Source organism: Emys orbicularis, chromosome 16 (genome assembly GCF_028017835.1).
Source record: "Emys orbicularis isolate rEmyOrb1 chromosome 16, rEmyOrb1.hap1, whole genome shotgun sequence".
Lineage (NCBI taxonomy): Eukaryota > Metazoa > Chordata > Testudines > Emydidae > Emys > Emys orbicularis.
In genome coordinates, this window is record NC_088698.1 from 8,192,083 (window position 1) to 8,219,444 (window position 27,362).

The 27,362-nt window shown below is 42.8% G+C and overlaps 1 protein-coding gene across 1 annotated transcript in view; it reads right to left on the minus strand.

The window, feature by feature from the left end:
- Positions 1-1,441: 1,441 nt before the first annotated feature.
- The window catches only part of MED13L (mediator complex subunit 13L), a 365,499-nt gene continuing 339,578 nt past the window's right edge, over positions 1,442-27,362 (minus strand). Inside the window, exons 27-30 of the mRNA XM_065417598.1 lie at positions 10,865-11,019; positions 7,549-7,710; positions 4,748-4,860; positions 1,442-3,334 (exon numbers count right to left, since the gene is read on the minus strand). Of these exons, the coding sequence (XP_065273670.1) occupies positions 3,202-3,334; positions 4,748-4,860; positions 7,549-7,710; positions 10,865-11,019 (563 nt within the window). The 3' untranslated portion in view covers positions 1,442-3,201. The remainder of the gene's footprint in view (positions 3,335-4,747; positions 4,861-7,548; positions 7,711-10,864; positions 11,020-27,362) is intronic.

A 27,362-nucleotide genomic window follows, 5' to 3' on the forward strand; every position in this document is an offset into this window, starting at 1 on the left:
AATTTCATACATAGTGGATAAAGCTCTTGGAATTAAAAGTGCTTTACAAAGAATATCACCAGATTCACAACCCGTAATATTTACAATTTGGTTGTGTTTTCTTTTACACTACTGCCACCTCTAAAAGTAACAATTGTTATACTGAGCTCTTTTTAATATAATTTTTATTTCTTTGCAGTGTGAAGTCATATCACCCCCTAGGAGGAAGCCTGGAGAAGCTATGGATTTTTAAATGCATTTTAACAGACAAGGTGTGTTAGTTCTAAATTACCTTCCCTAGGGATTAGATTTGCTCCTGAAGAAATGAATATAACAAAATGAACATAATGGACCTAATTTCTGTGCATGCTGTATAGATAGTATGGTTACATATAAACACAACACCTTTACTCTAGGACTGCTTTGCTAATAATTTAGCAGTAGTCAAAGAATATACTACAGAGAATAAAACTCCACCCAGAAGTTTCAGTAATTCAATAATTTATTCATCTAAAAAAGTGTGTAAAAGTATATAGCTCTCATCCACAAGGTATATATGAATGACATTTAAAATGGAGGTCTTTATTATTATTGTTTCTTCTTTTTATCAAAGTCTTTTTAGTGTACTGTACCAGCGATATACTGTAGATTTAAAATGAACTTCACATTTTTTTTTGTTTTCTTTCAAATTGTTGGCTATATATAAAAGAAGCTCACTGCAAAATGCTCAGAGAAAAAACAAAAACAAAACAAAGAAATTCAGAACTCCCCCGAAATGTACAGCTTTTACATTTAAAAAAGGTTCTGAAATATACATACAAGCATGCTGGACATTCCCCTCCTCCCCCCCACCCGCTCCCTCTAGCTCAAACAACTGTAATAATAATTTTGATTTCAGCATGATTTCCAAAGTTAGAAATTAAGAAAAAAAACTTCTTCACGCTGTAGGAAAGCCAGGGCTTGTACATTTCAGATTAATTCAGTAAAAAACTCACAAGTAAAATAATGCATATTTAAGGGAAATATTATACAGACTTTTTCACACTGAAGTACATAAGATTTTTTCTTTAAAATCTATTGCCATTCATTTATTTTGCACAAAAACATATAAATATGTCAACAACTTCTCTTAACTTAAAAAAAAATTAAATAAAAATGACACCAGATGAAAACTACTCCTTGCTGCCCTTTTTTTATTTTTGCTTAGAACTGGGTTTCTGGGGAAGAAAAGCCCCTGGATAAAAACAGCCCATTTAAAAAAAAAAAAAAGCCCCAAACAAAACAATAATTCAAAGTTCAGATGAATCCTGGGAACAGATAACCCCAAAGTGGTAAAAGATTACAAATGTCTACTTTACATTTTTTTCCTCCCCAAGTTAAATTTTTTTATACAAGTTTACAATCTTCATCTTTTTATGCTCTTCAAAAGGCCTTGAGAATTTTCTTTTCTGATTAAGAAAAAATAGTACTGCAATATTTTTAAAGTCAATTTTACACTGTACACATTAGATACAAATGGTTTTGATATCTAATTTTTTTTAACCTATACATTGCAAAGAGACACCCCCACATGGGTGGCTTGGAGCAGAGATTGAAATTATCCATTTACAGGTTACTCCTCTGCTTTCACCTTCCCATCACAAAAGCAATTTTTCAATATAATTTGTTTTAAATGTTACATTATCTCAAGAAAAATACTTTTTAAAATCATAGAATTTAATTTTTTTTTAACCAGAACATGAAAGTCTTTTGGAAGAACTTTAAATTTGTAGGATTTTCTCCATAGATAACTAGATCTCACAGCCTGATCAAAGTGCCCTGACCCCTCACATAAGGCAGTCCATGCCTGCTGCACAGTGCAACAACAAACATTAGAAAATGGAGTTTAAATATAAACCCCTTGAAGCCTGGAATGAAGGAGTCATAAAAATACTTCAATTAGCCATTAACCTTTAAAAATGGCAATCATTTTACTAAACAAAGTAACTTTTCCACCACAGTGGCATAGCTTCAAGTACTAATTTAATGATATAATTTTTAAAAATTATTTCTTTGAAATAATATTCCTATAGTCAGAAAAAATACACCAGATTTGTAACTGATTCAGTGTAAACAAAAAACATACTTTTGGATATGTACATGGACTAGTCTGTCCTGATCTATGGGTGACTCAGGTTTCAATAATAGTTTTCTAACATCATTAAATTCATTGGAAATATATCTCAGTCATTGCTCTACAATAGATTAACTTACCCCTTTCAATTTGCCTTTATTTTGGGCTTTAAAATGTTTTCCCTCCCCACCCCTCTCTTTTCTTCCATATGGTAGTGTTATCCTTCATTAAACACTGGCCACTTCTTGCTTTAACCAGGCTAAATACAGTTGAATTCTTTAAAACAGAGTATGTTCTTATCAGAAAATGCTGACACTATTAGAGTTCTGAATGTGCTCCCCTTTCGCACATGGTCTTCCTAATTTGTATTTTGATTGTTACTGTTTTTTAGCTCCATTTCTGATTTCTAGGTCAGAAGAGTAAGAGGTATGTAGATAAATAATCCTCCGCTGGAACGGAGCTGGGTCTTTAGGATCATCTACTGTACCTGGTCCTCTATAATTTAAACAACAAAACCTAAAAATAAATAAAATTAAAATATCTCCAGACCATTCACATCTACATGGACAGGAAACAAATGCATGCATTCATCCCAATCCACTCTGACAGGAACTCCAGGTAGACAGAAAACTCCATTATTTATAATAGAATATAACTGGTTCTCCTTTTCTGCAAAATCCCAGCTTACATGTTCAAACAAAATAACCTTTAGGCAACCCAAACCGGTCACTACAAGACTTTACGTGCAGGGCTGAAGTTGCCCTTAATTGTAAATCAGTTCCCCATGCAAAAGGACATCGTCTTCAGATTCTTCCTTTTATTTCATACTGACCAGTAATTACTGGGCCTCTAAGATAACACTGGATTGAGGGTACTGTATATTCACTGTTTCTGGATGGGCCCAGATTTTTGATAGAAGCTGCCAGAGATGTGTCAATGGGTCAATTAGTTTTGAACACTGCAGAAATCACGTGTGCTTATGGAGGAACTGAAGCACAGCACAGGACCTCGGGCCTGGTCTGAAGAGAAGCAAAGTTTTGATTTTTGCAGACTGTGGCACATTTCTCAGGTTGAGGGGGGAATGAGCCAGAGGAACAAGTGCTTTTTTATTAAAGTATATTCATGATGGCGTTGTACAACTGAGTGAGCACCACAAAGTGAACAGGAAGGCAGGAGCTGCGATCCTGAGTGGCAGGGTTACACGTGAGCCAGGACAGTGCATTGTACTGCTCCAAAACAAACCTGTAAGAGAGAGAGAGAGAGAGACTGAGCGATGGCATTGGAAAATTACGGTCCTGCTCTTCATAGACTTTAAGGCCCGAAGGGACCATCATGATCATCTAGTCTGACCTCCTGCACATCACAGGCCACAGAACCTCACCCACCCATTCCTGTAACAGACCCCTGACCGAGTTACTGAAGTTCTCAAATCTTGATTTAAAGACTTATGGAAAATCCACCATTTGCACATGCTGTCTTTTCTAAAACATTTACTTGGAAAATTTCCAAACCAGCTCTGCAAGTCAGGAAGTTTTGTCAGACAATATCGATTTGCTGGAGCAAAATCTACTGCAGATTCAACAAAATGTTGCTAAAAACCAGGTAGATTTCCATTGGAAATCTGCTACTGTTCCAGGGTTGACTGCTCCGCAGCTGAATCTGGTAGCCCCTGGGAGCTGCTAGGTTGCCAGCTCCAGGGCAGAGAGATTGGCAGTCTGCAGAGCCCTGGCTCGAGCTGGGTCTCTTGGGTCTGGCCAGGCTCCCTGCTGCAGAGCAGGAACTACAGAAGCCCTAAAAATCCCAATTCCAGCCAGGACTCCAAAGTGAGGGCATGCTAGGGCGTCCAGGCTCCCTGCTTGGAACTGAGTGCCTGTATGCCATCCACAACTCCTGTCTTTGGAGCTGGGAGCCTGGAAGTCCTAGGATGGCATACATGGTGAGCGGCCCCACCATAGGGACTGTCCCAGGGCTGGGGACCCCAAGGTTGTTCGTTAGGAGTCTGGATGCCCTGAGGTTACTGGCCCGTAACAGTAAGATGGGGCTGCTCTGTTTCTGAAGCTTATTTTTTGATTCACAGAGACATTTTGGCAAATTTGGTTTCATTCTGATGCGGCATGAACCCAACTTTCAAAACCCCCAAATATCTTGCTAATCAAAAACAAGTGTTTTGGCAAGCTCTACTGACTTGTACACAAACCAGATTGGAAGAGAGGCTTGCTTGTTTACTTTCTACTCTATCTTTAGGCGAAGGGAAACTGAGAGAGTGCATTAGCTTCTACTTAAAACACAACCAAAAAACCCACCAACCCTCTTTCTCTGGACGGGAGAATGTATTCCCAACAAAGTCCCTGCCAGCTTGTTAACTGGTGTGGAGAATATGAGAAATGGCCACCATGGTCCTGCTCTTCGCCCCACTCACTTTCAACTAGTGGTAGTAGGACCTGTACTCCAACAAAATTTGCCCATCCCCTCGGGAGGGGTGTAGGGAGGGTGGCTCTCTTGTGCACCCACAGAGGGCTGAGCATAATGCAGACTGGAACTGTTAAAGCAGGGGAGAGATTCTGAGGTTCAAAGCAATGGATCCCTCAGTGATGGTCAGCAAACTGTTCTCATAGCATTGGAAGGGTGGGGAATGCACAGCCTGGAAGATGTTACCTCAAAACATCTGATGTAGTTTTAGAGTCGAGGGGGTGGGGAACCCGTTGAGAGTTCCTGACAGAGAGAAGTTCATCAGTCTGTGCTACGGAGATATGGTGATGCAGTGAGGCCTATGGAAGGAAAGCGACAAACATAGCCATTTGCGTAACAGGTGTGTCAGCAGATTTCACAAGGACCAGCAGCAATATCTTGGAGAATTTTTAAATAAGCAGACCCCGCCCACTTCCCAGGACAACTTGAAATTTTGGTTAACTAGGTTTAGACTCTAGAGCTGGACATACTGTTTGTTCTCTGCTGAATCCTAGTGTGTCCATATACATTCTGTATCTCTGCAATTTCATTCTCGAATTCCTGTCTGAACTAACCCCCACATGTTTATTACTGGGGGTCAGATGTCTCTGAAAATCACACTGAACTGTGGTCCACAGTCCATAGCCACCATATATGCAAAAAAGCTATTTCAAGCACTGAAAGCCAAACAGATTATGTAATGTGTTAGCAACAGGACTTATCGCACCCAATGCACTAATGAATCTAGCAGCAGAAAGTCTAAACCTACTAAAGGTTTAAGGAAAGAATTCAGAAAGTTTCGGTCTTGTCTGTGCTGTGTTTTTACTGCTGGAACTGAATCTTAATAGTTCTATTATGCGTTCTCAAACCTCAAAAACGGAGGTTTAAAATGAGCAAAAAACCTGATCTTTGATCCCCACTTTCATATCTGCTTGGGTTGTGATCTCAAATTTAGCAAGCAAAGCAGAGTTGAGCCAAGCGCATACTTAGAAAGAAGGTCTCCCTGGAAAACCAGATGTGCTACAGGAGATGGCTTGATGACTCACTGAGTTGCCCTCTTCCTTTGGTCAGCGCTGAGCCAACATCTCTTGTATAGAACTAGGGGATGTTGTGGTGCTGGAGGTGCCACCTTTCAGCTTATAAATCTAGGTCACTTGTAATTATCCAAGCTTAATCCAAAATCCATTTCCTCAGCCAAGTTTTCCTACAAAGGTACCCTTACTGATGATACCAACCAACACTCACTTTTCTATATTCAACAACCACTACTACCACTTTAAACCTGTCTTTTCCTGTCAGGGGAAAGAGCGAAAGACTGGTCTTTAATAGTAGAATGATGGACACCAACATAAGAACCTAGGTAGACAGAAAGACCCATGGTACTTAAAGAAAGAGTTCAAGATATTAAATTGGAAATGGGCAAGCACAACAGGACTGTCTAATTACTCTACATCTTGCTTACTTAATTACTTTGGAATTGTATTTGGGGTACATTATTTTCCTCATTCACAAATGTATAGTTTTGCACAATGTGGGGTTAAGAAGCTGCTGCATGCCACCCAATAGGTGACTACATTTTTCTAGTAGTTGAAGCAATTCCAGTGTATATCAGTATACGTTTTATAAAGTGCTTTGTGATCCTTTGGAATGGAAAGCATTATATACACTGAAGATGATATTATTACATCTTAAGTAAAGATTTTGTAGGATAACAGAAATATACACTAAAGACACTAATCCCCCCTTCTCCCTGTTCAAGCATGTCTTCTCCTATTTTATTACTCTTATCCCCTCCCTAACCTGTTATGTCTATAGAGTATCTGTGTGGTTTTGTAGTGTTTGGTCTTGCAGCTTTGACAAGCTGTAAAATTGTGTAATTGCATAGTTCTATTGGATGGTCTCGACAGTATTTGGCCCTGCCATGCGGGCAGGGGACTGGACTCGATGACCTCTCGAGGTCCCTTCCAGTCCTAGAATCTGTGAATCTATGATCCTGTGAAGTGTGCGGTATCTGGAAACATATACGAGCTGTAAGTCATTTACCTTTTTGTACTTTTCATTGCCTGTTTTGTTATGAAAATCTATAAAAAGTTAGTCACAGAAAAGAAACTGATTGTATATCTATCCTATTCAGGTTCTTATACTGTGTCCATCACTGTATGTCAATTAGCCCTGGTCTACACTGGGGGGGGGGAGGGAGGGAGGGGTCGATCTAAGTTACGCAACTTCGACTTACCGTGGTGTCTTCACCGCGGTGAGTCGACTGTTGCTGCTCCCCCATCGACTCTGCCTGTGACTCTCGCCGAGCTGGAGTACAGGAGTCGACGAGAGAGCGCTCGGGGGTCGATTTATCGCATCTAGACTAGACATGATAAATCGATCCCCGCTGGATCGATCGCTGCCCGCCGATCCGGCGGGTAGTGAAGACATAACCTTGGGCAAAGTTTCTAGAACTGCTGTTTTGCTTGAGCTCCTCATATTTGGTCTTTGTGCCACAGCTGTAGCATGGCAGAATGAGAACTATGGTTTCCTCTTCCTTAGGATGACTAGGCCTTGGGAACTGAAAGCCAGGGCACCTTCCTCTAATATTACTTAATGTGAGGGCGTTTTAGCATTTGGAAATTGTCAGAATCCATTGTGTGCTTGTGCAGACCAATGCAGTAGGAAAGCAGGCAGCTGGCACACACCAAATCCCAGCATAGAGGGCAGGGCTTTGGAGCGGAGCCAGAGCACAGCTCCAAAGCCCTGATAGAGAAACTCAAGGTTGAGGCTCCCTCTAAGTGGGGGAAGGGATGCTCAAGTGACTGCAGATGGAGGCAAGGACCTGAGGGGGAAAAGGAAGCGTAAATGGGAATGCAGCAGCCAACTGATTACATTGAAACTCAAAACATAACTCTAGTTTTAAATATAATCAGTTGACACCCCTGAAAGGCAGTACTTTCCAGAAAAACTGTGGGTGTCTGTTTCCCTGCCATTACCCCCCTCTAGGGACAGGATACTAGACAAACCTTGAGGAAGAGGGGACACTGGTTTTGTGCCTGTGGACAGGATGACCAGAACCACTGTGGAAGATTCTCAGCTTTGGCAGTGGATACAAAGTATCCTAGAGCAAGAGGCTGTTGCTTCAGCTCTTCAGGGGCTTCTCTGGAAAGAAGACGCTCTCCTTGGCTCTAGAGGGGAAAAAGAAAAAGAAAAGCATCAGCAGCATGAAAATCAATCAGTTCATTCCTTGTTTCACTGTCCCTACTCCTTTGTTTACACACCCCTCAATTCTGAATCCTGTTTGACTTGTTGCCAGCTATCATGGTAATCTCAGACTGTGCAACACATTCCCTCTAGCTAGTCACAGAGCTTTTCAAACCACACTATTCAGCCCTAATCTCAGGTAGTGGGGTTCTCCAGATTAATAATCCAGGAGCCCCTCAGATCCCTAAAGAACAATAGAACATGACAGATTGGAGTGAGTCTGTTCCAGGGCCTAATGGCATGAAATTAAGGCTCTATGCAGGGAAACGGGATTTGATCCTGGAGGGAATTGTCCTCTCTAGGCTGGCAGAAGATGGGGCGTTCCAAAGGAAAGAATAGCTGTTTGCAGGCATTTGGATGATTTGTAGAGCAGCAGTGGCTGGAGAAACTGTATGGTTTCTATGTTTCCCAAATTTCATGAGCTTTCTAAAGCTGATAAGAGGAGTGATGTGTGTTCTGCTCAAGAGAGGTTAATTTCATATTTTAAACTGTAACTGCATTTTTAGGGGTACATTTGTTTTTAGTAAATGTTCTTTCCCATCTTTTTATTCCTTTAATAGATTCAAACATAGTGACCTAGAAAGTTTGAAAATATTCTAGACTGAAGATATTCAGAAGAACCTGGATTGGCAATCCATTTAATCCACCCACTTTTTGATTCAGTGGGGAAAAAACACCCATCTGATCCCACTACACCCAAATTGGTTTCATCATGAAACCTTCCAGTGCTAGTCCTTGAACCAGCTCTTTCTCCATCAGTAATAGCTTAATCAGGCATCAAAGGAAGTTAAACAGCCCATAAAGTGGTCATGCTTGGAAAGGGCTGCAGCTCGCCTGGCTGCAGGCACTTGGAAAATCCAACAGCAGACCTTGAAACTGGCCGCTGAGCAATCAGGGCTCACACTGGTAAACTACAACAATCAATTACAGATTACATGGATGAAGGCTTGACCTTCCCTGACCCAGAAGGTAATGATCACACGCTGTTGCTTTTTTAAAAACAAAAATTACACCTCAATTACCAGGCCCTTGTTAATGGTTAAACTGAATTACTACAACAGGTTTACCCAGAAAAGACCTGTCCAGGTCTCCAAGCTCTTTGGTCAATAACCTTTTTGTGCTGCTTTTAAGCCAGTTGGATTAAGTTTTCATTGAGAGTCAATTGTATAAAGCAATTCTTTAAAAAATGCAAAAAAATGATAATAGAGACTGAACAACTCAGTAAGTCAGAGAGAGAAACGTGTTAACTGATGCTCAGTGGTGGGAATGGATGGCTCAAGGGTTTGGTAATAGAATATGGAGTTTTTCATCTTTAGGGTTGCCAGTTTGAAAACAACTTATGGAGTGTAATTTATAACTACTTGATGGCCTTTGGGAAGTGAGTTGAATTATTAGTGTCTAATGGACATATGTCCAGATCACAGAACACACACCCCACAATTGACCTTCTTCTTGAAAGTCTCAGCAAGATAGTCCCTTAAGGTGACAGTTGAGGCACATTGGCTGCAGGGCAATGTGGCAAGCTTACGCTACTGCTGTGCCTGTCTGTGACTAAATAAAGGACTTTATTCTTCAGAGCTGTTACCCTGGCACAGTTCCCCAGCTTGAAAAATCACGGAGTTTTGTGTGGCGAGAGAGTTTTTAATAAAATAAACTATTCATTGTTTGAGCATAGTGCTGTTGTGTCACTGCAGTTAAGATCTAAGGACCGTGTTCCGGACTTCAAATCATACCAGATTTATAATTTCACTGTTTAAAAATAAAAAAAATGTACCGCCAGTAGCTGGGAAATTTACACATTGCCTAGTTATAAAAAATATATATATATATAGTGGGTTACAAAAGCCACAGCAAATTCATCCCCATTATCTTAGATTTATTTATAGATAAAGTAAAATCCAATCTCTGATTTTTTAAAATAATTGTTGTGAAGCATGTTTCTGTATATTTCAGCTTTAACTTCAACACTTCCCTAATAAAAGCCTCCCTGCTACCACATTATAAATGCGGTGCCTGCAGTTTGTGCATGTTTGTCATGGAAAGGATTATGCTGGGCATAAATAAACGCACCATGAAGTCTCTTATACAACGAAGAGAATGTGTATGTGTAAGACAACCCTGCCAAACTTGCTTCAAAATTATGCTAAATTTGATTCAACAATTCTTTGTCAAATTAACAAAATTTGCATTTTAAATAACCATTGATGCTGGAACCAGCTTTTCAAATCCACTTTAAACAGAAATAACTTATAAGGAGCATGCACCCAGGGCTAATTTTTTTCAGAGAAAACAAAATTTGCATAAAACTCAAGCACCTGCAGAGCTTAAGTTCTGACACTGGGTTTTATCGTGAGGAAAAATAGTCCACTCAAACACCAATTCCTTTTTCTGGAAAATCATTTATGAAGACTTCAAAACTAGGCCGATATCGAATGCAACTCTTTGGTGCCAGAAGCAGGAACTTGTTTTCTCTTGCCACAGAGTGCAGGACAAGAGGCAATGGGTTCAAACTACATCATAGCAGATTTAGATTAAATCTAAGAACAATAGGACAATGGAACAGACTGCCCTAGGGAGTTTGTGGAAGATCCTTCGCTGGAGGTTTTCAAAAGGGGGATAGCTGGATAGCTGTCTGCCTTGGGTGGTTTAGACACAGCAAATCCTGCATCTTGGCAGGGGGTTAGACTAGATCACCCTGGCAGTCCCTTCTAACCTTATGCATTGTGCCAAATCATCATAGTCTTTGGTTTTCATGAATACAGATGGACATCCATTCAAGGATGTAGAATATGGCTCTGGCACAAGAATCAAAAGCTCCTATCCAAATCAAGTTCCACAATGACAATTCGCTGTCACTAACTTTGGAGTGGGTGATATAAATAAAGGTGTAATTGGAGCACCTTTCATCTTCTCTGATAGTATCTAGCTAACATCTTCAACTTTTTACTGTTAACTTCAAGGCTTCTTCCTCCATTAACTTCTGTCTGCAGTCAGCTGGTTAATTTTTAGAAACTATAGAAAAAGCTTTGTTGGAGGATTACTTAATATGTATGTGGCTTGAGCATTACAGATCCTTACCCTACTGTGCTGAAAGTGAGATCCCACGCCAATCCCAGAAGGGGAACCAGGGGAAGGAACTGGAGAGGAATTTGGAGAAGAGTGGAGATTCCCTGTGATTAAAATTCCAATGTCATTGTCCATGTCATCTGGGAATGGGAGGTCAAACATGTCATCTGAAAGAAAGAGAGAGAAAAAGATAAATCCCTTGTCTAGCCTGTGGTACAGTTACAATAAATAAAGTCCTGTTCACTGAGCTACTGTACATTAGACACCAATTCCTTTTCCAGGATGCTTCTATTGCGACAACCTTGATCTGTACACTGAAAAGGCTGCTGAAGGCAAGCAGTAAATCTATTATTTTATCCCACTTAGTCAGCACTTTTGACCCCAGCAGCGGATTTAAAAACAAAAATAAGGTTGACAGATTGGCTGACATCTCTGACAATCCTGCATTTTAGAGATGGGTCATATACTGAACAAAAGATTTTCATGTCAAATCAGCTTGCTAGCAATCCAAATGGAAGTAGTTGTTAGGTTAGACTGAATTAATTCTCACAGCAGTTGGTCATAGCTGCTCTCAGCAATCTAATTGTCAACAAAATATTTGAAATGCATTAAAAACTAAAATGTATTTACGTTAGTCTTCAGCAGGTGCTGTACTTTAAGCTTTTAGTGCTACAGGTCAGATTCTGGCAGCCTTACTCACATCATCTTATTCTGTGAGTAGTCTCATTGATTTCAACTGCTCAGAGAGTAAAGTACTACTCAATGTAAGGATAGCAGAATCTGGCCTATAGTGAAATACAAGGTTAGAAATTAATTTCATAATTACTTCAAAATACTGCACATTATTTTGCTAAGGCTCTGATTTTTATATTACACTTTCATTTTCCCATTGGCCCAAAAATGAAAACAAAGCCTGATGAATTTGCCATTTTATCTCATGAAAACGAAATCATCAATTCATATCATTACTGTACCCTGGATTATACTAAATAATATCTGTGTGAGCCCAATGGAGGCCTGGAATATAGGATAGCTTAGAACACAGGTTCTCATACTGTGGTTCACAAAGAGCTGGGACCTTGATTCTGACTGCTTCTACAGTCATCCATGGTTTTATTTTTTGTTTTTAAAAAGCATCAACTTATGTTAAAGCAACTGAAAATGTGGAGAAGCTATGCTAGCTGACTCCAAGGGAGGATACAGGTTCTCCCCTCTGTACCTGGATCAGCTAGAGAAGCCAGAGCTGAGTCAGAAGTTGCCAGTGATAGATCTTTCTTATCATTACGCCCCCCCGTCCCTCCGCACACACCTCCGAAAAGCATGACTTAGTGCAACAGACAGTTAAAATACTTAAATACTTCCATAATACTTTGCCATTTATGCATTTGCTGTAGGTACCTAAGGTCTGTGGCTAGACAGCAAATGGAATGAGGTGACCCATATAATCATAAAGAGGAAGGGAGCTGGTCCATGAAACATACTCTTAAGATGTGGTCCAAGCTATGAAAACTAACAAATGCCAAGCTTAGAGGATTTTAGAATTGGTTGGAAAAAAGAGGTCAACATTTTTGTGGAAAATATATCCCTTTTTTAATCAAAAATTTTCAACCAGCTCTAGAGGGTTTGCATTGGTATATACACCCTTTCACCTGCAAGTCAATGGTTTGAATAGGTTGTGACCAAAAATTGTTATATTATGTTGGTTCAGTGGCTTAAATGTCCTCAACCCTTTGAACCCCCCCCCCCCACATGGGAATGGAAGGCACTAATATCCTCTAAATGAACTTGAATGGAACTCAGGGAAAGTCTTGACTTCTTCAAGTCCAACAGGTATTCCAGAACAACTGAGAGGGAAGAATGGACAGGTGACAACGGTCACTGGATACACTAATATTGAAATCTCTTCCATTTTTGCAGGTAAGTCTTCGTAGTTGAGTCTTTTCTGCTGTTTAATAAAACCTACTGCACCTCTCTCAAACAAGAGACTTCTACCCTAGAGAACCATCAGGGAACCAAGCCTTGAGCCATAAAATGTTCAAATCAGGGTGAAGAACCAGACCAACTCAACTCCTCAGTTAGCAAGTGGGAAATAATTGGAAGCTGTAAGGCTGGGTCAGAAGTGAGGTGAATCAGCGAGGGAAACCAAACTTGTCTTGGCCAAGTTGGTACAATTAGAATAACCTTGGCTCTGTTTTTCTTGATCTTATTTAGTACTTTGAATATCAATGGTATCAGGTGACAGGCATAAAGGAGGAAGGCTTCCCTCATGGATTGATGGCTTATGCATCCTTTAAAGCAAAGTTTCTTGCACTTTCTGTTTATTGTGGTGGTAATGAATCCACACATTAGGAAAATATGTTTGAGGATCAGGCTGTCTGACGCCCAATCATAATCTTGGGAGAAGTGCCTGCTCAAACAATCAACCATGGTGTTTTTATTGCCTAGAAGATAAGAGGCTGAAGTGAAAACATGATTGGCTATGCACTAGGTCCATAGCTTTATTGTTCCAGCACAAAGAGAAAGAGATCTCCCGCCTCCTTGGTGATTTATGTAGTACATCCAGGCTATGTTGGCTGTCATGATCTTGATGGATAGACCCTTGATTATTTGAAGGAAGTGAATGCAGGCACACCTGACCACTCTGAGCTCCAGGAGAGGGGTCTCTTGGGCAGAACTTTTGTCTTAGACAGTCTGTATGGAGATGAGCTACCTATTGTTTGTGAGATGCATCTGAGGCTATAGGGACGGTAGTGGGAGGTTCAGGAAAGGAAACTCCTGCACAGACCTTGGATGGGTCCTCCCACTAATTGAGTGAGTGCAGAACTTGATAAGGAAAGGACACCAATTTGTCAAGACGCAGTTTGTTTGGACTGTAGACAGTTCTCAGCTTTGGAAGCAGTGTAGGTGCAGCCTGGTGTGTAGTGTGGCAAAAATGCAAGCTGCCATAGGACCCATAAGTTGAAGAAAACTTTTGACCACTGTTTGTGGGCTTTGTTGAACACTGGAAATCAGATTTGTCAGTACTGTAAATCCGACAGTAGGTAAGCCCTGGATGTTATGGCATTCAGAGATGCCCATATAAACGGTATATACTGAACTGCTGTCAAAGTGGACTTTTCCACGTTGAGATGGAGTCCTAACCTGTTGAATAGGGTCATAGATTTCCTTACTGTGGAGACAACTTCACTGCATGATTGGCCTCTGAGGAGCCAACTGTTGGAGTTAAGGGAACACCATTATTCCACACAAACACGGGTGAGCAGCCCCACTGCCAGGATCTTCAAAAAGACCCTGGTGGATGAATTAACCAAATGGGAGCACCCGATACTGGAAGTGATTCTGGCTGACCATGAAGCAGAGGAATCTTTTGTGAGATGGATGTACCACAAGGTGAAAATAGGCACTGCTAAGAGCTGAACCTCTGTGATGATCATCTAAAATTGTTCCCCGTTTTCTAGAGGGAGATGTTCAATAAACAAATTAAATTTGCTATAGTTTGTGTGATTATACTGAGTAATCAGAGCTTGATAATTAGTGGTCCTAAACTGTAACATCGTGAATGAGTAGCTCTTGTGACCAAGGAGATCTAGGCATTTTTGGCCCTTATGTGGCATTCCGTTTAAGCAATGCAATGTACCTCTCTACAGACATGCATGCCTAAACTTAATCTCCCAGTTTGTCCTGGATCTACTCTAGAACACCCAACAGATGTTGCACTTAGTTGGGATATGCATGTCTCCCAAACAATAAATACAAGAAAGACCATCGCTGGCCAGGACAGATTCCTGGCATTGTTTGAATCCCAGGGAAACAGGTTTACCCTGGGTAAGTAACTATTGAGAGGAGGACCCCTTCAAAAATGGGGCATGGGAGGGTTGTCTAAGGAAATGAACCCTCTAGAAAACATAAATAAAAAGAAAAATTCTAAATCGAGATTAAACTAAAAGTAGAACTACACCTAAAACTAAACAAACCAAGAAGTTATTCCTAGAGCAATCTGAAAGTGGGGACTGCAGTACACTCTGCCTCAGACCGAGGCAGTTGACGGTAGTTTGTCCACATTGCTCTCTATGCCTCTGTACAAAGCACGAGGATGGCTAAGAGCACATGTGTGGACCGAAGTAGAACATGAACTTTTTTGGAAAACTGTTACTACTACTAATGTTACTGTTATTTCTAATTCTTGGGACCACCTTGTCAACCTGCACCTGGTATTGTCAAGACAGGTAATCCATAAGGACGGGAAAAGTCCCTGATTAATGAGCCATATTAAAGGTATTCTCTGGAGTACATAGTTGGGTGGAGCTCTGCCAGGCCACGTTTGCTTGCTCTGTAGAAACTTCTGTGGATTATGGGTTCTAAATTGGTTTTGCTTAAAATCCTATGACAAATGGTAATCTGTCTCTTGTTTTAAATAATAATTGCTGGTTGTTTGCTAAACTCAGTTGAGCTTGTGTGTTCTTCTGCTCTGTCTACTTTTAAAGGGAAGTGCTAATAATACTTAAAGGTCTTAGAGAGACTGAAACATTAGTTTTGCTTACAGGTCTCAAAACAGGATTGACTTATTTTAATTCAGTTTGTTTCTGTTAATATGTGGGAAGTGACTAAAAAGATAATAGAGCGAAAACAAGTTAACTCCGTACAAAAAGTACATTCTCATTGCTCAGTCATTTGAAACACAAGTTATGAGGCCCAGGCTTGTTCAGATGATGGAAAGTTACCAGTTTAAAACACAGAGCAAAATGTTACTTTCAATGTGGCAATATATTTTTCACAATATTTTTCTTACCCAGATTTTGCAGGGAGCAGAGACATTGACAAACATAATGACGATCATTACTACATGCTTAAAACTTCCACTAAAATACTCTGTTTGGGGGGGGGGTGTGTCAGGGAGAACAGTGAAGCCAAAATAAAGATTAATTAGAAGAACAGCCAGTTTTGTTTTAAACCACAGTGTAATAGCACACATTTCTAGGTTGCTTAAGTTTGCTTAATAGTATACAATTAATAGCAGGGATATAACTTGCTAAACTCCATTTCTAAACTTGTGGTGGCCGAATAGACTGATTCCATTTGATTTGAATGTAGTGGATTTAATTGCAAAGGGGAGACTTTTTGTCTTGAACTACTTAAAGTAATTTCAAGCTGGGTTGCTAAGTGTGTTTAAACCTACACGGGCTGGTTGTTTTCCTTCATCTTCTGAAGAGAGCAATGGATGGCTAAAGCACTGAATTAACCTAGTTTATTAACTTCCTTCCTACAACCCTACTGCACAAAACAGAACTAACGCCATGCTCTGTTTAGCCTCCAAAGCACAAATGAGATGGCTAATAGCTTAGGAGGCAGTTTAATTATTAAACACAGAACAGAGTTAAGAAAATTAAATTTAACACCATTTTGGAAAACGCCAGTCCTTGTACATGATTCTAATTAGCATCTGAAGCACTAAAATCCAGGTTAATGCAGGTTAAATATTTGTACACACTGCATTCAGTCAGGATTCTAGGGCCTTGAAAGGACAGCTGCGTATGTATTAAGAATAGTTTCCCCCTTGTGAGGCCCACTGAAATTCCAGGAGGAACAGATCAAAGACTCTTTCATTAAAAATAGATTTCCCCCCCCTACTTCATACTGCAACTTCCCTCTTGAAGCATTTTATTTTATATTTTTGTAACTACCACTTTAAATTGTTTTAATGCAATTTTTAAAGACCCTTTGCAAAATAATAAACTAGAAAAACCGTATTTGATAAAAGTATTAAATAACAGCAATCCTACTGATTAAGCTTATACAGTTAATTGTATAAAAGACTACACCTGCTAGACCAACAGCCTAGCCTAACCTATACAAGATTGTATTTTTTGAAACAAGATCATTCCATGCAACTTTATATACATGGCTGTTGCTTAAATAACAGGATCTTCCAATTAAAAGAATGGCCTGATCAATTCAATAGACACATGTAACTAACATATGTAAAGTATCAGAGGGGTAGCCGTGTTAGTCTGGATCTGTAAAAAGCAACAAAGAGTCCTATGGCACCTTATAGGCAGATGTATTGGAGCATAAGCTTTCGTGGGTGAATACCCACTTCGAAGTGGGTATTCACCCACGAAAGCTTATGCTCCAATACATCTGTTAGTCTATAAGGTGCCACAGGACTCTGTTGCTTTTAACATAGGTAACTAGTCACAATAGGAAAGAACATACTGCTGATACACAGCTATCTGGATTCTTTTTTCATCCCCATGTACGGAACGTTCTACTGGTGCTGAGCAACCTGATTTTCTACAGTCAGACTAATTTATAAAGCATGCTGTTCATTTGCTTCCAAACAAGTCAGCAGAGGATGTGGTTGTTGGTCAGGATACCTAAAAAGGCTAGTCAGAATCCCTAGTACACTGTCACCCACAATGAGTTACTGCCACTAAAAGTCAATGACAATTAGTCGTAAAAAGGCTTGGAAGAATTCATTTTTAAAATTATATTTCAATAGATAAAAACTGAAAAATGCTTAAAATCGATTTATTAACTGAAATGTTCATAGTTGTGAAAAATTATGGATCAATTTAAATTTTCACTTGTAGGAAATTATGGGTAAGACGGATTAGACAATATCTTTTATTGGTCCTGACCTGAAGAAGACCTCTGTGTAGGCTCAAAAGCTTGTCTGACTCATCAACAGAAGTTGGTCCAATAAGAGGAAGTTACTCACCTTGTGCAGTAACAATGGTTCTTCGAGATGTGTGTCCCTATGGGTGCACCACTGTAAGTGTATCTGTGCCCCTGGGCCTCTAATCAGAGATTTTTAGTAGCAGCGTCCCTTGAGCCTGCACATGTGCTCTCCCTCCCTCGTGGTCTGCCTTGAGGCTATCTAGCACTGCACAGGCGAACCTCCCCCGCAGTTCCTTCTCTACCGCAGAACCCTATGGAGGGGAGGAAGGCATGTTGTGGAGCACGCATAGGAACACCTCTTGGAGGTGAGTAACTTCCTCTTCTTCTTCGAGGGGTGTTTCTACCGGTGCTCCACTGGAGGGGACTCCTGAGCAGTACCACCACTGGAGGCTGGGACTTCGGACTGGAGTCTGTTACTACAGCGAGTACTGTGGAGTTGAAGATGGCTGAATTTCCAGTGATCACATAATGTTCTGCGAAAATGTGGGCAGAGCCCAAGTCCCTGCTCTGCAGATTTCCAAGACAGGGTCATTTTTAAGAAATGTGACTGAGGTAGAAATTGACCTCATGGAGTGCGTACGGACTCTGGACGAAGGCAGCAGGTTGCGCCCTTGATAAGTGATTAATGCAGCACAGACCCATTTGGATAGTGTTTGAGCCAATATTGCGCAGCGTTTGGATCCTTCCTCGCGCAAAAGGAAGAGTTCAGGGGACTTCCTGAAGTCCTTAGTCCTGTCCAAGTAGAATGATAGTGCTCTTCTACTTCTTGCATATGCAGAATTGCCTCACTGATGTCACGATGGGGGTTTGGGGAAAAAAACAGGAAGTTGGATCTGTTGATTTATATGCAAAGTGGAGGCAACTTTAGGGAGAAACATGGGATGCGGTCTCAGAGTTACTTTGTTTTTAAAAAAGACCGTGCATGGTGGGTGTGCCATCAGGGTTGCTAGTTCTCCTATGCAGCTAGCTAAAATGATAGCAATTAGAAATGCTTTCTTCATGGACAGGTGTAAGAAAGAGCAAGTTGCCATGGACTCAGAGGGAGGTCTAATCAAAGCCATTTTTACTTCATCTCAATTTTCTCACTGACGTTTCTCCTTTTCTGTCTGCTTTCAGTAGACTCTGCTATTAAATGCCAAATTCCAAAGCCATGTTTCCAGTTGTGTAGAATTTTTACTGCATCACCATGAGCTTTCTGAACTAAATGCCACTTCAGATAGTCCAGTTTCCATTCATTCTATTTTTTACTAATTGTAAATGCCCTCTTTGCTTTAGCTTCAATACAGCATTTACACATGACCCCAATACTGACTGAATACAGAAAAATGTTTTCCAGTTTCAAGAGACCCCTGGCCTAGGACATTGGTTGTTTCAGTTTCCACCATCTCCAAAAGCTAATTGTCTTTAAATGTTGAACTAAATTTTTTCTGCGCTGCTGTTGGCACCTGTACTCCCAATTTATGCTTGGAGATGGCACTGAACAAGGAACCTGTCACACCCTAAACTGTTTGCAACGGACACAGCAAAGCACTGCATGCAATACCTGTCTGGAAAAATGAAATTGTTTAACTACTTTATTAAAAAGGAGCTCACAGACCTCGACTAATACCAGCAAATTCAGTTCTGGGGCTTCTTCTTTCAACCAAACAAACAAACACAAGCTTGGAAGGGGAGTGGGAAGGGAGTGGGAGTCCCTCGCCAGCCGTAACCCCATCCCCGTGGCCCCCCCTAAAACCTATAAACCAAACCACATTCCAAAACTCCCTTCTGTAAACCACCCTTTCACTAACTAGGATACAATGCAGGCAGAAGCCCAGCAGCAGAGTGGGGGCTATCCAGTTTATTGCACCGACTGTTGCATGTATGATTACCTGCCCTGTGGGCGGGTGGCGTATGTGTGCAGTCGGTGCAAGGAGCTCCTGGCCCTCAGAGACCATGTACGGACTTTGGAGGCCAGGGTGGCGGAACTGGAGGAGCTGAGAGAGGCAGAGAGGTATGTTGATGAGGCTTTCCGGGACACTGTAGAATTGTCCCACCTCCGCTTAGACAGCACCTGTGCTGTTAAGGAGGAAGAAGGGCCCAGGGAAGTAGAGCAGTCAATGGGAGCAGAGGGAAACTTTCCCGTAGTTGGGACCCTCCTTCCAGATGGTTCTGGGGTTGCCTCTCACACTGAGGTTGCCTCTCCGGGGGAGGGAACTCCAGTTTCTAGGAAAAGGCAGGTGTTAGTAATGGGAGATTCGATTATTAGAAATGTAGATAGCTGGGTCTGTGATGACCGGGAGAACCGTATGGTGACTTGCCTGCCTGGTGCGAAGGTTGCAGATCTCTCGAGGCATCTAGATAGACTTATGTGTAGTGCTGGGGAGGAGCCGGTGGTCGTGGTACATGTAGGTACCAATGACATAGGGAAGGGTAGGAGAGATGTCCTGGAAGCCAAATTTAGGCTGCTAGGGAAGAGACTGAAATCCAGGACCTCTATGGTGGCATTTTCAGAAATGCTCCCAGTTCCACGCGCAGGGCCAGGTAGGCAGGCAGAGCTTCAGAGTCTCAATGCGTGGATGAGACGATGGTGTAGAGAGGAGGGGTTCACGTTCATTAGGAACTGGGGAAACTTCTGGGATGGGAGGAGCCTATACAGGAGAGATGGGCTCCACCTAAACCAAGGTGGAACCAGACTGCTGGCACTAAACATTAAAAAGGTTGTAGAGCAGTTTTTAAACTAGGAGATGGGGGAAAGCCGACTGCTGCAGAGGAGCGTGTGGATCGGACACAGACTTCTCTTAGGGGAGAGTCTGATGATAGAGAATCTCCAAGTTATAGTCAGGAGCAGAGGACTGAAAAGTATAATGTAAGGGCCGGATCAGATGATAAACAGTCACATAAAAAAGAATCTGGCACATCAGAAAAAGGCAGGCTAATAAACAGGGACAAGTTTTTAAAGTGCTTGTACACAAATGCCAGAAGTCTAAATAATAAGATGGGTGAACTAGAGTGCCTTGTGATAAAGGAGGATATAGATATAATAGGCATCACAGAAACCTGGTGGACTGAGAGCAATCAATGGGACACAATCATTCCGGGGTACAAAATATATCGGAAGGACAGAACAGGCCGTGCAGGGGGAGGAGTGGCACTATATGTTAAAGAAAGTGTAGATTCAAATGAAGTAAAAATCTTAAGCGAATCCACAGGTTCCATAGAGTCTCTATGGATAGAAATTTCATGCTCTAGTAAAAATATAACATTAGGGATCTATTATCGACCACCTGACCAGGACAGTAATAGTGATGATGAAATGCTAAGGGAAATTAGAGAGGCTATCAAAATTAAGAACCCAATAATAGTGGGGGATTTCAATTATCCCCATATTGACTGGGAACATTTCACTTCAGGACGAAATGCAGAGATAAAATTTCTCGATACTTTAAATGACTGCTTCATGGAGCAGCTGGTACGGGAACCCACAAGGGGAGAGGCGACTCTAGATTTAATCCTGAGTGGAGTGCAGGAGCTGGTCCAAGAGGTAACTATAGCGGGACCGCTTGGAAATAGTGACCATAATACAATAGCATTCAACATCCCTGTGGTGGGAAGAACACCTCAACTGCCCAACACTGTGGCCTTTAATTTCAAAAGGGGGAACTATACAAAAATGAGGGGGTTAGTTAGACAAAAGTTAAAAGGTACAGTGACTAAAGTGAAATCCCTGCAAGTTGCGTGGGCCCTTTTTAAAGACACCATAATAGATGTATAGGCTCAACTTCAATGTATACCCCAAATTAAGAAAAACAGTAAAAGAACTAAAAAAGAGCCACCGTGGCTTAACAACCATGTAAAAGAAGCAGTGAGAGATAAAACGACTTCCTTTAAAAAGTGGAAGTCAAATCCTAGTGAGGCAAATAGAAAGGAGCACAAACACTGCCAACTTAAGTGCAAGAGTGTAATAAGAAAAGCCAAAGAGGAGTTTGAAGAACGGCTAGCCAAAAACTCCAAAGGTAATAACAAAATGTTTTTTAAGTACATCAGAAGCAGGAAGCCTGCTAAACAACCAGTGGGGCCCCTTGACGATGAAAATACAAAAGGAGCGCTTAAAGATGATAAAGTCATTGCGGAGAAACTAAATGGATTCTTTGCTTCAGTCTTCACGGCTGAGGATGTTAGGGAGATTCCCAAACCTGAGCTGGCTTTTGTAGGTGACAAATCTGAGGAACTGTCACAGATTGAAGTATCACTAGAGGAGGTTTTGGAATTAATTGATAAATTCAACATTAACAAGTCACCGGGACCAGATGGCATTCACCCAAGAGTTCTGAAAGAACTCAAATGTGAAGTTGCGGAACTATTAACTAAGGTTTGTAACCTGTCCTTTAAATCGGCTTCGGTACCCAATGACTGGAAGTTAGCTAATGTAACGCCAATATTTAAAAAGGGCTCTAGGGGTGATCCCGGCAATTACAGACCGGTAAGTCTAACGTTGGTACCGGGCAAATTAGTTGAAACAATAGTAAAGAACAAAATTGTCAGACACATAGAAAAACAAACTCTTGAGCAATAGTCAAAATGGTTTCTGTAAAGGGAAATCGTGTCTTACTAATCTATTAGAGTTCTTTGAAGGGGTCAACAATCATGTGGACAAGGGGGATCCGGTGGACATAGTGTACTTAGATTTCCAGAAAGCCTTTGACAAGGTCCCTCACCAAAGGCTCTTACGTAAATTAAGCTGTCATGGGATAAAAGGGAAGGTCCTTTCATGGATTGAGAACTGGTTAAAGGACAGGGAACAAAGGGTAGGAATTAATGGTAAATTCTCAGAATGGAGAGGGGTAACTAGTGGTGTTCCCCAAGGGTCAGTCCTAGGACCAATCCTATTCAATTTATTCATAAATGATCTGGAGAAAGGGGTAAACAGTGAGGTGGCAAAGTTTGCAGATGATACTAAACTACTCAAGATAGTTAAGACCAAAGCAGATTGTGAAGAACTTCAAAAAGATCTCACAAAACTAAGTGATTGGGCAGCAAAATGGCAAATGAAATTTAATGTGGATAAATGTAAAGTAATGCACATTGGAAAAAATAACCCCAACTATACATACAACATGATGGGGGCTAATTTAGCTACAACGAGTCAGGAAAAAGATCTTGGCGTCATCGTGGCTAGTTCTCTAAAGATGTCCACGCAGTGTGCAGAGGCGGTCAAAAAAGCAAACAGGATGTTAGGAATCATTAAAAAGGGGATAGAGAATAAGACTGAGAATATACTATTGCCCTTATATAAATCCATGGTACGCCCACATCTCGAATACTGTGTACAGATGTGGTCTCCTCACCTCAAAAAAGATATTCTAGCACTAGAAAAGGCTCAGAAAAGAGCAACTAAAATGATTAAGGGTTTAGAGAGGGTCCCATATGAGGAAAGATTAAAGAGGCTAGGACTCTTCAGTTTGGAAAAGAGAAGACTAAGGGGGGACATGATAGAGGTATATATATGGCAAACGGACGCTCCGGATCCCAGCCACAGACATCCCGTTTCTACGAGGCACTGCATTCCATCCTAGGTGCGGCCGCCACCACTACCCCACCAGTGACCGTGGACTCTGAGGATGGGATATTGTCAACGGCCGGTTCCTCGGACATGTTAGCGGACGGGGAAGATGAGGAGGACGAGGCAGTCAACAGCGCTTACAACGCTGATTTCCCCGACAGCCAGGATCTCTTCATCACCCTTACAGAGATCCCCTACCAACCGTCCCCAGCCGTTAACCCGGACACAGAATCAGGGGAAGGATCATCCAGTAAGTGTTTTAAACATCTAAACATTTATTTTTAACAGAACAGGAATATTAACAATAACAACAATGGGTTTCTCATGATTAGTGTGCCCTAGGCGCTTAACGTTTCAGTCCTGGGCAGTGCAACTATTGAAAAAAAATCTAACAATGTCCGGTTTTGCATGATTGTTCTGCCCAAGCCGCTCTACTGTTTAGTCCCTGCCAGTGCAGCTACAGTAAAATGCGGTCTATATGTCCGGGGATAGAGCAGAAATCCTCAATGGACATCTCCACGAAGCTCTCCTGGAGGTAATTGGAAAGCCTTTGCATCAGGTTCCTGGGGAGAGCGGCCTTATTGGGTCCTCCGTAATAGCAGACATTTCCGCGCCAGGAGACAAGCAAGTACTCCGGGATCATTGCCCTGCAGAGCATGGCGGCATACGGCCCTGGTCTTTGCAGGCTTTCCCGAAGCATTCTTTCTTTTTCCGTGTCTGAGATCCTCATCAGGGTGACGTCGCTCATGGTGACCTGCTTTGAATTAGGTAGGGGAATGTTAGTATTGGGACTGCTTGCCCGTTCCTTTACAGAACTGTAACCACCGGTTTACAGCCACGCGGTGGAGGCGGGAGAGGGGCAGCATACAGGGATCTTTCCCTGGGACAGCCGCGAGGGGGTGGGACAGGGGCAGAGTTCATGCTTGCTGGATTGCTGGAAGCAGGGACTGGCATTGCTTTCAATGTGAAAGGAGGCCAGTGCAACTATAAAGTTTTAAGCAGCCACAAGTCTACGGCTTACCATGTCGGCCTGCTACACAAATTCCGGTGTCCTGCCCCGCTTCTCTGATCTGCACTGCAAGACCCCAGGCACTGAATGCGAAGGCCGAAAATTCGACCTTGTCCTGAGTGCGCATGTGATAGATGCTGTGCATGGTCTTCTTCACAGAGAAAGACTATGTTCTTTGTTCACAACTAAATTTATCTTTCTGAGGAATTCACTCCCTTTTTCCCATTCCCACAGCTGTGACTGTCTCCACACTCCCAGAGGCTAGCACAGATTAGGCGTAGGAAGAAGAGGACACGGGAGGACATGTTCTCGGAACTTATGGGCTGCTCCCGAGCCCAGGCAGCACAGCAGACCCAGTGGAGGGAGAACTTGTCCCAAATGCACCGTTCACACATGGAACGGGAGGAGAGGTGGCGGCAGGAAGACCAGCAGGCGACTCAAACGCTGCTTGGACTAATGAGGGAGCAAACGGACACGCTCCGGCGCCTTGTGGATGTTCTGCAGGACCGCCCTCCCCCGCCACCAAGTCCCATACCCCCCTCACCCAAAGTCCAAAGAAGGAGGGGCGGCAGAGTCCGTGAAAACTCTCACTCCACCCCTGCAGACTGCTCTACTACTAGAAGGCTCTCATTCCCCCAAATTTGACAAGTCCTTTCCTTCCCGCCTCACCCAAGCCCCCGTCCAAGTTTCACCCCCCAGTTTCATGTGTAGTTGCTAATAAAAAATAAGTTTCTGTTAATTACTGTTTCCATCATGTTCTTTAGAGGAGAGTCTGTCTGAAGGGGGGGAAGGGGGTTGGTAATTGGACAGGACAGTCACCTTTACCAGGGTACAGAGGCAGGGGCAGGTTCAGCAGCAGGGCACACACACATTGCAGTCACTAGTTACCCTGGTCAGTCTGGGAGGTGGTTTTAGTGTTCTGTGGGGGGTGCTCTGTGACTTTGTAGCGGGGGAGGGCAGTTACAGATCTTATGCGGCGGTCCTTATCCTGGATCACAGAGCCACGCAGCAGGGGATCTGTAACCGTCCTCCCCCTGCCACAAAGTCACATAGCCCCCCCCCCACACAGAGTCCCGAACAGGAGGGGTGGCAGGGTCCGTTGAAACCACCAGTCCACCACTGCGGAGCCTGTCATTCCTGGAGTTTGGAAGCGTCATTTGCATCACTACACTACACCCGCTCCCCACCACAGTCTGCGTCCCAGTTTCAACACTTTCCCACGAAAACAGTAATAAAGAAAACGGTGTTCATTAACAAAATTCAAGTGATTTTATTTTTAAACGTGTGTTGGAAGGGGGGGAACGGGGTATATAACTGGAGAGGATAGTGAACATTTACTGGGTAAAGAAACGGGGGCAGGTTCAGCTTCTCTGTACACAAACTGAAAAGTCACTGGTTACCCTGCTCACTCAGGAACCTAGCTTTCAAAGCCTCCCGGATGCACAGCGCGTCCCGCTGGGCTCTTCTAATCGCCCGGCTGTCTGGCTGGGCGTAATCAGAAGCCAGGCTACTTGCCTCAACCTCCCACCCCGCCATAAAGGTCTCCCCCTTGCTCTCACAGAGATTGTGGAGCACACAGCAAGCTGCAATAACAATGGGGATATTGGTTTCGCTGAGATCACAGCGAGTCAGTAAGCTTCTCCATCTCCCCTTGAGACGTCCAAAAGCACACTCCACCACCATTCTGCACTTGCTCAGCCGGTAGTTGAAGAGTTCTTTTTCAGTGTCCAGGGTGCCAGTATAGGGCTTCATGAGCCAGGGCATTAGCGGGTAGGCTGGGTCCCCGAGGATGACTATAGGCATCTCCACATCCCCAAGAGTTATTTTGTGGTCTGGGAAGTAAATACCTTCCTGCAGCCGTCTAAACAGACCTGAGTTCCTGAAAACTCAAGCGTCATGAACCTTGCCCGGCCATCCGACGTTGATGTTTGTAAAACGTCCCCTATGGTCCACCAGTGCTTGCAGCACCATTGAAAAGTAGCCCTTTCGGTTGATGTACTGGCTGGCCTGGTGGTCCGGTCCCAGGATAGGGATGTGAGTTCCATCTATAGCCCCACCGCAGTTTGGGAATCCCATCGCGGCGAAGCCATCTATGATGGCCTGCGCGTTTCCCAGGGTCACTACCTTTGAGAGCAGTACCTCAACAATTGCGTTGGCCACTTGCATCACAACAACCCCCACGGTAGATTTGCCCACGCCAAAGTGGTTCGCGACTGACCGGTAGCTGTCTGGCGTTGCAAGCTTCCAGAGGGCTATGGCCACTCGCTTCTGGACAGTCAGGGCTGCTCGCATCCGGGTGTCATTGCGCTTCAGGGCAGGGGACAGCAACTCACAAAGTTCCATGAAAGTCCCCTTCTGCATGCGAAAGTTTCGCAGCCACTGGGATTCATCCCAGACCTGCAGCACTATGCGGTCCCACCAGTCCGTGCTTGTTTCCCGGGCCCAGAATCGCCGTTCCACAACATCCACATGACCCATTGCCACCGTGATGTCCTCGGCGCTGGGTCCCGTGCTTTCTGACAGGTCTGTGCTACTCTCAGACTTCAGGCCCTCACCGCGGTGCCGTAGCCTCCTCGCCTGATTTATCTGCATCTGCCTCTGGGAAAGGTGGATGATAAGCTGCGAGGCGTTGACAACGGCCACAACTGCAGCGATGGTCGCAGCGGGCTCCATGCTCGCAGTGCTGTGGTGTCCGCGCTGTCACTGACCAGAAAAGTGCGCGAACTGATTTCCCACCGGCGCTTTCAGGGAGGGAGGGCGGGAGTGACGGTTGGATGACGACAGTTACCCAAAACCACCCTCGACACATTTTTTTCCCCAGAAGGCATTGGGGGCTCGACCCAGAATTCCAATGGGCAGCGGGGACTGCGGGAACTGTGGGATAGCTGCCCACAGTGCACCGCTTCCAATGTCGACGCTTGCCCCGTTAGTGTGGACTCACAAAGTCGAATTACTGTCCTTAGTGTGGACACACACGTTCGACTTTGCAATATCGATTCCACATATTCGATTTAAGTAAAATCGAACTACTCTCATAGTGTAGACATACCCTAAAAGACAGCTATGCAGTCACACAGCTTAAAGGGAACATTGGTTGACATTCACAAATTAAAGCCTTCTAACTATTAAAACACAAATTATTAACATCACATGTCAACATATACAAAGTAAATATCTTTAATTCAAACTCTAATAAATTCTCAAGCAGCATTTTTCTGACTTTGCCTATCTCTAGATTTCAATTATTACTGATGGAAATATTTTTTGTGTACCATTAAATT